Genomic DNA, 13019 nt, shown 5'->3' with positions numbered 1-13019 from the left:
AGATAAGAGCAGGATAGTGACAGAGCAGAATGTTGTATTGTCAAGTTTCGCCAGCTGGCAGCTGAGGAAACCAAAAAAAACTCTTTGCCTCACAGAAGTGGAAGAAATATAAACTACTGGGGGTCCAAGGGCCATTGCCAACCCACCCCTCCTGGGCATTCTAATGTAGTTAATCCTGCACTTAGGTCAGTACAATGCGTGGCATGGATATAGAGCCTGTGGAGACAGAAGTCATGGTCTGGGCCCAGAATATCGTTCACCTCGCATGAGGTGTTGTCTTTTTTCTTTTTTTTTATTTTTTAAAAAGTACATAAGTGTATAATAATCTACATGGGGAAAAAATGTAAAATTATGACCTGAGAGCCAATGTGTCATTCAAAAGCTGCAATTTGCTGCAAGAAAGCATTGAGTCTTGCTGTTACTTTTAAGTTGAATTTTATTGGTTGATGCCCATTGCTTCTTTGTATGATGTGGGGTCTGTGTTGCTGTCGCCTCTCTCACACCAGTGTGAACGAAGAAGCTGCAGGACTCATTATCTCATGCAGTTCAGCAGAACAGTGCAGTCTGCCTTGCTTTGCGTACAGATTGAAGTCTCCACTAGCAGTGACAGGGGTTCCAGGCTCCAGGAAGCAGTAGGAGGGCCCCTAGATTTAAAGTTTTAATAGTGGTGAGGTCAAATAGTAATGAAAGTGGCAGCAATTTCCTGCTGTCAGCTAAAGGCTGTTTACCAGGCCTTTCGGTGCACTTTCTACGTACTGTGGCCTAAGCATTTTTTGTGCCTCTCCTGCTCTCATCTGTGGGCCCCTGAGAACTAGAAATTCTTAACTGACATGATGCAACCAGACTCCAAGAAAAAGGACAGATGTCTTTGTTTATCTCTCTCTGCTGCGGCCCAGAGCCCCGGTGTGCTGGCTGCTGTAGATGCCACCGTACAGAAGGCGGTGGGAGAACGCTTCAAAATCTCCGGCTTCCCCACAGTTAAGTACTTTGAGAAGGGCGAGGACAAGTACACGCTGCCCCAACTGAGGACTAAGGACAAGATCATCGAGTGGCTGCAGAAGTAAGACCCCTTAACTTCATGCAGCTACTACATAGCACTTCTCAGAGATGTACCAGTGGGATTTGCTCACCATTGTGCTTGCTTGGCTTGGTCGAAGTAAGAGAACCGAATGGTGTAATAAATGGACACGGGTCACAGATTTCCATCCTGCTTGTTGTAAATAACCTTATAAAAATGAGAATACCTAGTACCTAAGTGACATTAACACAAGGTGTTTTAAGTGTTGAAGGAGCAGCCTTTAGTGGAGATCACTACTAAGTCCATTTAGTCGCTTCATAGCAGCAATGCTGTGCTGTTCCCTCCCATGGTACCGGTGTGTATCTGAGCCAGAAGACCAAAGCTCTCGTGGTACGGTTTCCCCAAACCCGGTGACGTGCTCCAGAATTGGGTGGAGAGGAACTGTGAAGTGCTCTGCTTGGAGCCCGTAAACCACAGTCTTTTTCCATCACGCCTGACGGCCAGCAGCTTGAATAACGCTCAAGGGCCAGGCCTTGATCAGCTGTGGCTGGAGCTTTGCCAGCCTTGCTTCACTCCCAGCGTGACCTGCCCCCCCCCCCAAGTTGCGTGCTGCAGCTCACATTAGGGATTACAGCAGTAAGCAGTCAATTTCATGTCTCGCTGACTGAGGGGACGTGTAAATGACCTTAGGGCTAAAGGTCATCGTTTCCATGGTTCCCACACCAGCATATGTGCTGCTGCCAGGCACCCAGCTGTCAGTACAAATGTGTGGCAGAGAGAAATGAATTTATTTTAATTCACTCACTGTTTCCACGGTTCCTTTAGACACGTCGCTCATAAATACAAAGCAACACCTACAAACAGATAAATGGGACTTTGGTCAATGAGGCACTGCCGTTTCCTCACCCAAAACACTCCGTCCTTTACCATGGCCATCAATCTATAGTGCTGGCCAGGAGTATGATCACTATACACCTCCACCTCCCACCTGCAGGTGACCTTTTGGGTTGCAGACATCGTAGCCCTTTACGTATTGATCTGGCTTAATGATCGCGGGGAAGTCGCTTGGCTCTGACCTTCACAAGCATTGTGCTGTTTTTCTGATATCAGGGCAATAACTTGATGATGGGCAGGAAATCATGCATAAAAAAAGCTGTCCTGCAAACTTGTCCTTTCCAGTGATTTTGTACAGTGTTGTGAAGGAAAATGCTGCAAGGACTTGGTCTTTGTCTGGTGTTTCATTATGGTTTGCATGTTTCTTGTACCTTTTCACCACTGTGCAGTCTGCCTCCCCTGCAGCCCCCAGGCCCCGCCCCCTCCAGAGCCTTCATGGGAGAATAGACCATCAAGTGTGAGCCACCTGAGTGCAGAGGACTTCCGTGAGGCACTGAAGAAGAAGAAGCATGCCCTCGTCATGTTCTACGCCCCCTGTAAGACCCCCCCCGGGGTTGACTCCTGAAGCAGACGCCATAATACTCAATCTTCACTGCTGATAGTTCTTGGTGTTGAACCTTGTCAGTTCTCTGAATTTACATTGTTTTACACATTTTACTTACTAACAGTAGGTGGCGTAACAGTTAAGGAATTAATTTCAAGAACAGAATGGTTACAGTATCAGTTCCCAGGAGAAGCGCTCTGCTCTTTTATTCTTAACCTTCAATTACTTTGTAGGTAAACATAATATAAAACCTTCGAGAAGAAACCAGTCTTATGAGCAGCTTAATATAATACACACTAGCTCGTCACATCAGTAACATTCAAGTGATGAATTTTTAAAAATGAGAACTTTTTTTATTGCATTTTCTTCCCTTATCTATTTTTAAAACTTTTTGCATGTTTTTGGAGAAACCTGTGTTTATGATGCATCCATACAGAAGAGGAATGTGTAGCCTCTTTTTTTAATTTAATTTTTTTTTATTATAACTATATCAAGATTTTTACTGAACCTAAAGAGCAAATAAATTGAGGGAACCTTTTATTGACTGTGACTTAGTGGTAAAAGTGACTTGGAGTTTATGAACAGACTTCCGGTCCCATTCGGGGGTGCAATATGTTTTTCCCCGTTATGAAGGTGCGGTGCTTGCTCTCCAGTATTGCATGCATGTGGGCCAACATTTAGTTTCTTAATTTGGTGTATGCTACAGTGAAGTGTCACAGCGGAAGCAGCACAAAACAGACACATTCAGCACACAGCAAACATTCAACAGAATCAGCAGGAGCTCGGCAGTGGATCAGTATCTGCTGCGATACTCGCAATTTGCTTTTTATTTTCTGGAAGAAGTGCTGCAGCAGCATATTAATGTGCAGAATGCAATCAATCTGTTTGGGGAAGGATTTTTGTAAACTTGTACAGGATCTGCAATTAATGGAACAGCCGATTTTTCAGAGATTAGTTGGCAAAATGAATATGCATGTGTAATGGTATAAAGGAGTCAAAAACCTGTGTAAACGTGAGCAGCAGTGTGCTTTAATATTATGCAGGAGGATTTGAGTTCCTAGGAAAAGGTGGGATTCTAACTTGGATGACTACATTTACTACTTTGAAAGTAATTTTACAGTCAACTAGAAGACTCCAGTATGAGGTCTGTAGGTGGCGTAGTGGTTTACGTTTATTCAGTTAGCTGACATTTTCTCCAAAGTTACCTACAGTTATTCAGTTATCCAGTAGTTTTACTGGAGCAATTCAGAGTAAGTACCTTGCTCAAGGGTACTACATCTGGAGGTGGGTTTTGAACCTGCGACCTTTGGTTCCTAACCACTGTTTCTCCAGCTGCCCGTCGGCCCATGGTTTGCATCGCTGCTCTTGCTCCCATACCCTTTATCAAAGTACTTATCATGAATTTGGTAAAGTAAAAATTACACTGCTGTGTGTTTGGGTAAATCACTGTGAACAGTGCAAAAGCCTAACATGGGAAGTCATTTTGAAAAAAGGCATCAAATAATAGCTAGATAATGGATAAAATAGGCATTACATAGATAATGAATAAAATTGTGCCACGTTTTGTGCTCGTTTAGTGTTGACGTTAGCTGTGAACAAGATCTGTGTCTCATTTCCTTGCTCTTTAGTTTCTCTGGGCTCTGCAGAACAGAGGCTTCTTCATCTTAAGGATGAAGAGACAAATATCAGCTTTCCTATAAAATAATGTTGACACACAAAGCTTGTAACCACTAATCCCTTGGACTCCAAATCTAATTGCCTATGTAACAGGCACTTATGAAACTTTTGCATAATCAAACACTTTTTTTTTTCTTGGAAATTTGAAGCCTTTAAATACATTTTAATTGTTTAAAAAGAATCTCTTTCTTAAACCCTTGAGACCACAAATCCTGTCTTCAGGAATGAATCATAAGGTAATTAATTGTATCCTGAAGAATTCAATGTTAATTATAATGCATCCTTTTAATGTTGTAACTCATTCATTTCAGTGTTGTAACTTTCTTTGGTACATTGTGTTATTGGGAAAAACTTCCAAATGCTAATGCCCTTGAGACAGTTTTGCCTGTTGACCTGTTTTACCGTGGTGTCATAAGAACCCTGCAAGTTTTAAGTTGTCTTCATAGATCATCATCTCCATCCCATTAATAGCTGGGAGATAAGGGATGTTCAGGATGAGGATGACTGACTGGTTCTTCGGATGAATATTGACCTTGAAGACGCCACAGTGATGGTGCCTTAGGAGGAGCTCACGGGATTTCTATTTAGATTATGTCCATCTTTCACCATATTTGGGGCTACTCTGAGTGGAAATGTGTTCTTACATCTTGTAGAGCAGAGCGATCAAACATCTGTCAGGCAGCTGGTAACGTAGTGGTTAGTGCTGCTGCTTTTGGACCCAAAGATTATTGGTTCAAGCCTCACCTCTAGATGTAGTATCCTTGAGCACCCTAAATTGGTCAGCTTAAAATTACCCAGCTGTACAAATGGGTAAATAAACTGCAGGTAGCTTAACACTCACTTTGGAGAAAAGCATCAGCTAAATGACTAAATGTAAACATGGACAACTGTGCAGGAGGAGTGGTTCCGCAGGACCAAGATGTGTAGCAGCAAATGATGGTTACGGCTTGTCTGAACCTCATCTAGACATTGTTGATCAGGGTGCTGGGTGCAAACCAGTATGTTTAAGTGTGCAGAATTGTCATGTTCTTCTGGGTTTGAGGGATGGGTTTTTTTGGATCAGTTTTAGGGTCAGGGAGAGTGGCTGTGGACTCAGCTTGGGCCCCGTGTTGGGCGATTCCTTTTGGGTTCTGCCGGGAAACGCAGCGAGACCCAAATGACGTCACTCCGGCTTGGAGCTCAGCCCAGCTTTTTACAGCTAATCGCAACAGCGTACAGCACAAAGTCCCATTCTCGATTACTCATAGCCATAGTAGGGGGCCTGAGATTAAGATACATGCAGCTTGTGCCATCAGCATTTTGCCGGAGGGGTGATGACCATAAAACCATCAGGAAAGGAGCAGCAATACCACCTGAGAAATGTTCATCCGGGGAAATCAAGTGGTTTTGGCAGAGCCCCGGCATCTTGTGTCTGCTTACAATCACGGTCATTTTATTATGCGGACATAATTTTTCATGCGCTCTCAGGTGCTCGTGTTAATCAGGATAATTAAAATGCGCCGTGAGCCAGCTGTGAAAGCTAAAGCAGGAGCCCCACTGCCAGACACCCTAATCCAATTACGTGAACTTGGAGACACCGTGCCAGTGGAAGGTGGCCGCTAATCGGCACGAGCGTCGCTTAAGATCACAGCAGCTAAAAGACGCGCTGCGTGCAGTTTACCGCTTTGCTTTACTCATTTTGTAAATGGATATTTACTGAAGCAACAGCTTGCTCTGAATCTGCACATTCACACACACACTCCTGTCCAAATCCCAGCTGCTAATTTGACACCCAAAACCACTGCAATTTCACACTGCTGCCAGTCAACTAGGATGAGTGCCACCTACTGGCTAGATGAAGCCATCCCCGTGTGTTCACCGTGGTGGCGCTGACAGGTATATGGGTGATCGCAGCTAGGTGATCTAGTGGCTCTTCTTTTACAAAGGCAATAAGAGCCTTTTATTACATTCCATAAAGCAGAGTGAGGCACCGTGGGTACGTAATGCCTGGAAAGGAGTGTGTGTACGTGCGTTTGTGTTTGTGCCTGCAGCTGTGTGACTCTTTAGGGTCTCTTCGGGTCTGTTGAATAATCATACCGATTGTGTACATGTTTTGTAAAGGCTTGTTCAGAGGAAACCCCTCCCACCCATGGCTCCCAAGGCCTCGCTGTGACGTTCATTGTGGTCGGTTGGTGTCCCAGAGTCCACGAAAGTTAACATCTGTGCCTGCTCTCCGCCTCCCCCTCCACAGGGTGCCCCCACTGCAAAAACGCCATCCCCCACTTCACAGCAGCTGCCGAGCTCTTCAAGGACGACCGCAAGGTGAGACAAGAAAGCAACCTCTTTTTGACCATTTGACCACCCCTCACCCTCCCCATTGTGTTCTAAGGAAGTTCACCCAGCAGGAATTAATCTTAAAATGCTTGGAAACAAATGTTACATTTGCTATTCTTAAATGCAGTGTCTGGAATATGTTACGCCTCACGTCACCTTTTTTAAAAATCTTCCAATTGCGTCTTAGTTTTGGCACAATTTCTCCATGTTTGCTTCAGTGGAATTTGGGGAAATATTTGTCAGCTGTTACAATAAAAGAGCTGATTTTATGGCTGTTTTTGTTATGATACTGCGATGCCCCCCTCCCCCCACCGCACCAGAATTGGTGTTGTATTACTAAACACGCTTGGAAGATCCAAATGGCAGTCGACTCGTAAAATTGCCGCCCCTGGGCGTTCTCACGTTGAGAAGCACTGATGTAGTAGTAAAATCTGTGCATGTTGGAGGAAAAAAAAACTGGACTATAAGTTTTCTGTAACTTTGAAGCATTTGCATCACACACACTCAACCTGAAAACACTGCCAGAATTTATACGTACATACGTACATTTCATTTACATTGTCTGAACCGCTTGTCCCATACGGGGTCGCGAGGAGCCAGAGCCTAACCTGGCAACACAGGGCGCGAGGCTGGAGGAGGAAGGGACGCACCCAGGACGGGACGCCAGTCTGTCACAAAGCACTCCAAGTGGGACTCGAACCCCAGACCCACCCGAGAGCAGGACCCCGTCCAACCCACTGCGCCACCACACCCCCTCCAGTTTATACATACCATAACATAATTCCCAGCTTGTTAGCAAGGTTGTATGTTATTATAAAGACCATGATGGAGCAAAGTAGTGCCAGATTCCTTGGCCACTTTATGAAAGTAATTTTAATGATATTTTATTATCCGTATTCCCATCCATTACCAGTAACCGCTTCTTCAGTAGGGCCACAAGGACCAGAACTTTTAATGGAAAGTGTTGGCTTTGTCAGACATCCTGGACAGTGCGCTGCAAATTTCTATGTTTTGTGTGTAAAATTTGTCTTTTTGCCACGTGAAGCCCCACTTACTAGGTGATGCTCCTGACAATTTCCTCTCTCTGACTTCCTGGGAGCGCAGTCCCTTTCTGACCGGCTCGCAGGTCCGTCCCACTGGGCTGTGTTTCGGTGTCGCTGAGAACGGGCTGAGTTGTGCCCAGCTGCAGACTTGCGTATTTATCGATTAAATTAGTAAGAATGGCTTTGTCAGTCTTTCACAATGCTTGGTCATGTTGCACACTTGTCTGGATTGCAACCTGTCAGGTTTGTTTAGCCGTAGCAATAAGAATTTTAATAGTGTATGTGACACTCATGAAAGATTGCTCTTTCGTGTATACAATTCCAAAAAGAAAGTCAATTATCAATCTGCAGCTCCGAAATATCTGGAAATATGACCTTTAGAAGTCAAAAGGACATATCTGAGGGGTTTTTTTTTTTTTTTTTGGAGCCCCTTTATGCTTCATTTGAGTCGTTACTGCAAACTGCCCCACTAAGACAGACAACATAAATCTGTTCTGTTGCTTTCTTTTTCTAAATGGTGTAGCGCCATAGGAATGTATTGCTTATTTTCCTTGACCCTGGAGAAAAACTGAATGGCCAAATTTGGGAAAGCGGAAAGTGTGTAAGAAAACAACTTTGTCAGTGCCAGAACAGCTGCGGTGCTTTTATAGTTTCCATTTATTACAGAAGAATATTTACGTCTAAGAAAAGGCCCTGAATGTCGAGAAAGGGGAACGGCTGCTCCAGCAGATCTGTGCACTTGATGTCGATCATCTAATGTGCTCCTTCTGCATCTGTGTCAAGAACTGGAATTGAACATTGAACACGTCCGCACTTCACTGCAGGCAGCTGCAGCCCCCCCCGTCATATGATGCATGTTGTAATGTGTATCACTTCCTGTGTGTTTCACGTTGAGCTCAAGACCCATTGTTCAGGATGCACAAAAGGGAATACAAGGTTGTGTAATAGCGCTCTTCCCAAAAGGGTAGTTTGTCATCAACGATCCCAGTTTTGTCAGGATTTCCTGCATTTTGCATTTATTCGTTTATCTTATGCTTTTCTTCAAAGTGACTTAGTGTTAAGCTACTTAAAATTATTTACCCATTCATACAGCTGGGTAATTTTATTGGAGCGATTTAGGGTAAGTACCTTGCTCAAGGGTACTACAGGTGAAGGTGGGATTCAAACCTGTGACTGTTGGGTCCAGTACTACACTACCAGCTGTCTACAAATGATGAGCGATGATCAAGCTGTTTCTGTCACTTAGTCTATCCAAGTACTTTCCTGTATGGAGTCATTTGTCGTGCCTTTTGTATACACCCCCCTCCATGGTCATGTACACTTGGTATGGGTGAGTGAAATGCACCCCTTGACTGTTGGTAACCAAGGTAATTTTTGTGGCACCTTTTCAGATTGCGTACGCTGCAGTGGACTGCACCAAAGGGCACAACCAGGAGCTGTGCAAACAAGAGGACGTGGAGGGTTACCCCACCTTTAACTACTACAACTACGGAAAGTTTGCAGAGAAGTACAATGGCGAGCGTGGGGTGAGTCACCAGAATGCCCCTAAAGAGGTTACCTGCGCAGGTTGTGACTGTGGATCGAAAGGAGGTGGATTCAGACTTTTTCTTTGTTTCTTGGCTGACATGCTGATTTGGGCCACCCCACACAGCCTCAATTCATGAGGCCGATGGAACCCAATGCTTTCTCTCTCCCTCTCTCGCCAGGAGGCGGGATTCACTGGCTTTATGCGGAGCCTGCGGGGGCGGGACCAGGAGAAGGTGGCCAAACGGAAGGAAGAGCTATAATGCAGAGTGGGCAAAATAAAGAAGGAGGCAGCTGTTGCACTTGGACCCTGGGCGGTCTCCACATTGGAGTCAGGAAGTTCACAACCTCATCTAGATGACTCTTCTTATACGGCTCTTCAGTCCGTAAGACATGTTACACCATCTGACCACATAAGTCTGACTGGAGTTGTTGGGGGGGGGGGGGAACCGTAAACTAAATATCCTTTTCTAAAAATACTGTGACTGCAGTTGAACGAAGCTCTACCTTTTGATCTATGCAAAATGAGGCCCTTCCCTACTTTCGTCCTTTGCAGACATGTAATGGTCGCTGTTTGTAAACGTCACGTTTTGTCATATTTGTCTCCAGTCAGGTCCCTTACATTTCTGATGGGGTCCTCCCTGCGATGGTCCCTCTTATTTCTGTGAATTGAAGTACATAGTGTACAGTATGTGCAAATGATGAAATATTTTTCTATGGGGGGAATTTCATGATTTCAACAACAAAAAAACACCTATCAAGCATATAGTAAAAAATACAAACTGTGGCCTTTATTGTAAATGTGTGCTACATTTTCAAAGCCACTGGACATGTTTTTGTGAGGATACCATTGATTTCAGGTCTGAAACAACCTGGTGTTGTGATGTCAGAAGTGGTTCCTGATTCAACGTGGTCTCCTAGATTTGAAGGCACAAGTAACAGTAAAGAATAAATTAAACACGAACTTTGCACCCATTTCATGCCTTTAAATGCAGTAAACACTTAGGTATTGCTATAGGGATCTTCATCTTTTTCATGTATTCAAGGATGGTCTGAACAGCATTGACCAGACAAGTTTCGGTGACTGAAAATTTGGTTTGCTGAAATTAAATCACACTGCAGCTTGTCATCCTCTGGTTTGACTAGTGCTGGATCTTGGTGATTGTCCTTGTGATTTGTTTCATGTTGTGCTGTCCTACACCTTAGCACAGGGTCTCTTGGACTGTAGTGTTCAGATCTTTTCCTAGTGGTGTCCAAGAGCAGAAAGCACTAAGCCACAGTTTCCCTGAAAGGTGCTGCTTTAAGACTCCTCAATCCTGGGATGAAGCCCAAAGCTGTAGTAAGTTTCCACTGAAATGGGAGAATCTGTCTCTCTCTCCTCATAATGCTGTTTGACCCTAACCCTCCGAGCTTCCTCAACAATGGGATTGCAGTGGGCTGGAGATGAGGGTCCAAGAAGGCCCTGCTACCCCGTCTGGGTCAGTTGAGTGTGTAATTTGCTGCATCTCGCTCGCTTTGCTCACTCCTACCTGCTCTATCGCTGCTGAAGCCATGTCCAGCAAGGTCAGTGTGATATCCAAGTCCAAAATTGGTCATTTTTATATCACAGCTATTATTCTTATTATTTTTTATGGTGTTAGCTTTAATGTTTTCTTTAATGCTTTCTTCCTCCCTGGTTAAGAAATATTTTAGGACGTATCTGTCTTTTATCCAGAGTTTGGTCAATTCATTATAAAGTACTCAGGGATTAAAAGGTTAAGGGAACTATGGTATTTTAATTCAGTTCCATTTGGGATTTTCTTGGCTTGATGATTTTACTGATAATTGTTTACGTTCAATTGTGGGGGAGACTAAAACATTGAATCAGCTGTCTGGTTCACCTTTGTGCCAAATGATGGCAAACATTGTTCAAGTGATGAGTTTATGTCTAAGTGATGAAAAAATGTCTTTCATTATGTGGAATTCTCAGTAGACTGTGTTTGTTCCTCATACTGTAAATCCTGATGATGCTGTAGCAGCACAAGAATTGGGCTATAAAACAGCAAAAAGTGAGAAGGTGATTAATCTGGGTTGGGTTTTTTTTTTTTTTTTTTTTTTTTTTTTTTTTTTTTTTTTTAATCATAAATTTGTTGTCAGTCATTCTCCTGGAATATGGTTCCTTTGTCTGGTGTGTTAGGGTTGTATTACTGTACTGGACAATTTCCTCACTATGGTGAGGATAAATACTGCAGTGAAGTAGAGGCTGCCTCGCTCCTATTCCAAAGGGGTCCTTTCAGGCCGGGAGTTTTCACACTAATGCCAAGAATTCGGTCTTGCCTTTTGTTGACTCTCTTTAGCCATATGTACAGCCCCCCCTTTTTCCAACACTGAAGACAGACCTCAAAGAATAAAGTCCATACATTTAATTACTCCGGTGTTCCCTGTTTTGTCTGGGATCTTTGTGTTTGTGTTTTACTTAAGATTTTATTTATTACTTCTTTTTTTTTGGCTGCCAAAAATGATGCCATCGTATGAAAATCATCCGGTCATTGTCGAAAGCTTCTTTATTGCAACATCATGTTGGTCTGGACCCTATCTTGGATGCATAAGGTGTGAGCCAGGTTACAACTTACACTGGAGACCAGCCAGTTCCTAACAGTCACACACACACTATTGGTAGCTCAGTCACCAGTTCATCTGTAACATGTCTTTGGACTGTGGGAGGACACCAGAGCACCCCAAGGATTTGCTCATAAATACTGAGAGACCATGCAGCCTCCACACAGACTGAACCAAATTTGAGCCTACATCCAAACCTGAATTCCTGGAGCTGTGGAGCTGCACTGCTACCTGCCATGCAGCTGTGGTAAAAAAAAAAGAAATCAGAAGCAAGTAACTAACTGGCCATTTATTACCTGTTGCATTTGTTTCGTGTGAACCTTTGCATCTTCTTTCTTAGTCATATCAATTCTCTGGCAAAGAAAAAACCCTGCAGTATTTCACAGTGAGCAGTGATGCTGAATTGCCCTCCCTCCTCTATAAGGGTATGTCAAAAAGTAACAGCAGTAGAATTCTTAAATTTAAAATGATACTGCAGATACTTTTTGACTTGCCTGCATGTCAAAAAATATCCTGGCCAATTTCTTGACCTTTTGTTCTGCGGCATCAGAGCAGTACAGCTGTAGAGCTGCACTGGTTTACCAAAGATTCCCTTAAAGGGCAACATTTGAACTGAATGAACATCCTGAATGGATCCTCACATCTCCAGTAATCCCACAAGTTGCCCCTCGTTGACCTCCAGTTGGACACCTACAGAATTAGACTTTTTGAACTTGCTTTGCTCCATTGGTATCATCTCAAACCCCTGTCTTCAAGTGAGGCCGGAATGCCCAGGCACTGGCCAGGGTGGTTTGAAGATCCATCATTAAGGGTTCCACAATGAGCACTGGCACCCTTTCTCTCGCCTTAGGGATTTCTCCAAGACTGCGGCTCCCCGATCACAGCATCCCGCCTGTCAGTGGCATTAAGGGGCTGAGGGAGTGACGTGCTTCGAGTCGCCAAGTTGTCACGCACCAGCTCCTCTTGTTCACAAAGACAGCCATTGTCCCATGTGCGTTGGGTAGAGCTCAGCTCTATGCCTCTCAAGTCCTCCTTGTGCTGCTGTTGCATCATTGTCACCATGATGGTTTTTGATGGCCTTCTTCGTACCGCACCTGCTGAAGGACAGACAGGTAGGTATACTGTGAGTAGGAGAGCCATCAGCTTCGCAGAGGTACTGTACGTTAACGTTTTCTTTCCTGGCCTGCAGTGGACTTGACATTTTGAGCAACAGTTGTATTCATATCTCTGAAAGTTGGTAAAAAGGTGTGATAAAAGCAGACCACCCCAACCATCCTCCTCTGCTGTAAACTCTTTGGTTCCCCTTTTTATTCAAGTGTTGACTGAGCAGCAGCAGAGAATCAATCTGGAAACCAAAGAATAGAGGGACGAATAAGACGCTTGAATACATTCAATGTCGAAAAGACTT

General features: G+C 44.0%; 1 protein-coding gene across 2 annotated transcripts in view; it reads left to right on the top strand.

Annotated features, from left to right (window-relative positions):
* The window catches only part of LOC108927717 (protein disulfide-isomerase A5-like), a 32485-nt gene extending 21386 nt beyond the window's left edge, over positions 1 to 11099 (top strand). For both annotated transcript variants that reach the window (XM_018741177.2, XM_018741186.2), the window contains exons 13-17: positions 897 to 1060; positions 2318 to 2448; positions 6364 to 6434; positions 8881 to 9015; positions 9196 to 11099. In XM_018741177.2, coding sequence (XP_018596693.1) covers positions 897 to 1060; positions 2318 to 2448; positions 6364 to 6434; positions 8881 to 9015; positions 9196 to 9276 — 582 coding nt within the window. In that variant the 3' untranslated portion in view covers positions 9277 to 11099. The remainder of the gene's footprint in view (positions 1 to 896; positions 1061 to 2317; positions 2449 to 6363; positions 6435 to 8880; positions 9016 to 9195) is intronic.
* The last annotated feature ends 1920 nt before the right edge of the window (positions 11100 to 13019 follow it).

Source organism: Scleropages formosus, chromosome 12, assembly GCF_900964775.1.
Source record: "Scleropages formosus chromosome 12, fSclFor1.1, whole genome shotgun sequence".
Classification (NCBI taxonomy): Eukaryota; Metazoa; Chordata; class Actinopteri; order Osteoglossiformes; family Osteoglossidae; genus Scleropages; species Scleropages formosus.
Note: the sequence above shows the minus strand (reverse complement) of the source record. Positions and strands in the feature narration are given on the sequence as shown.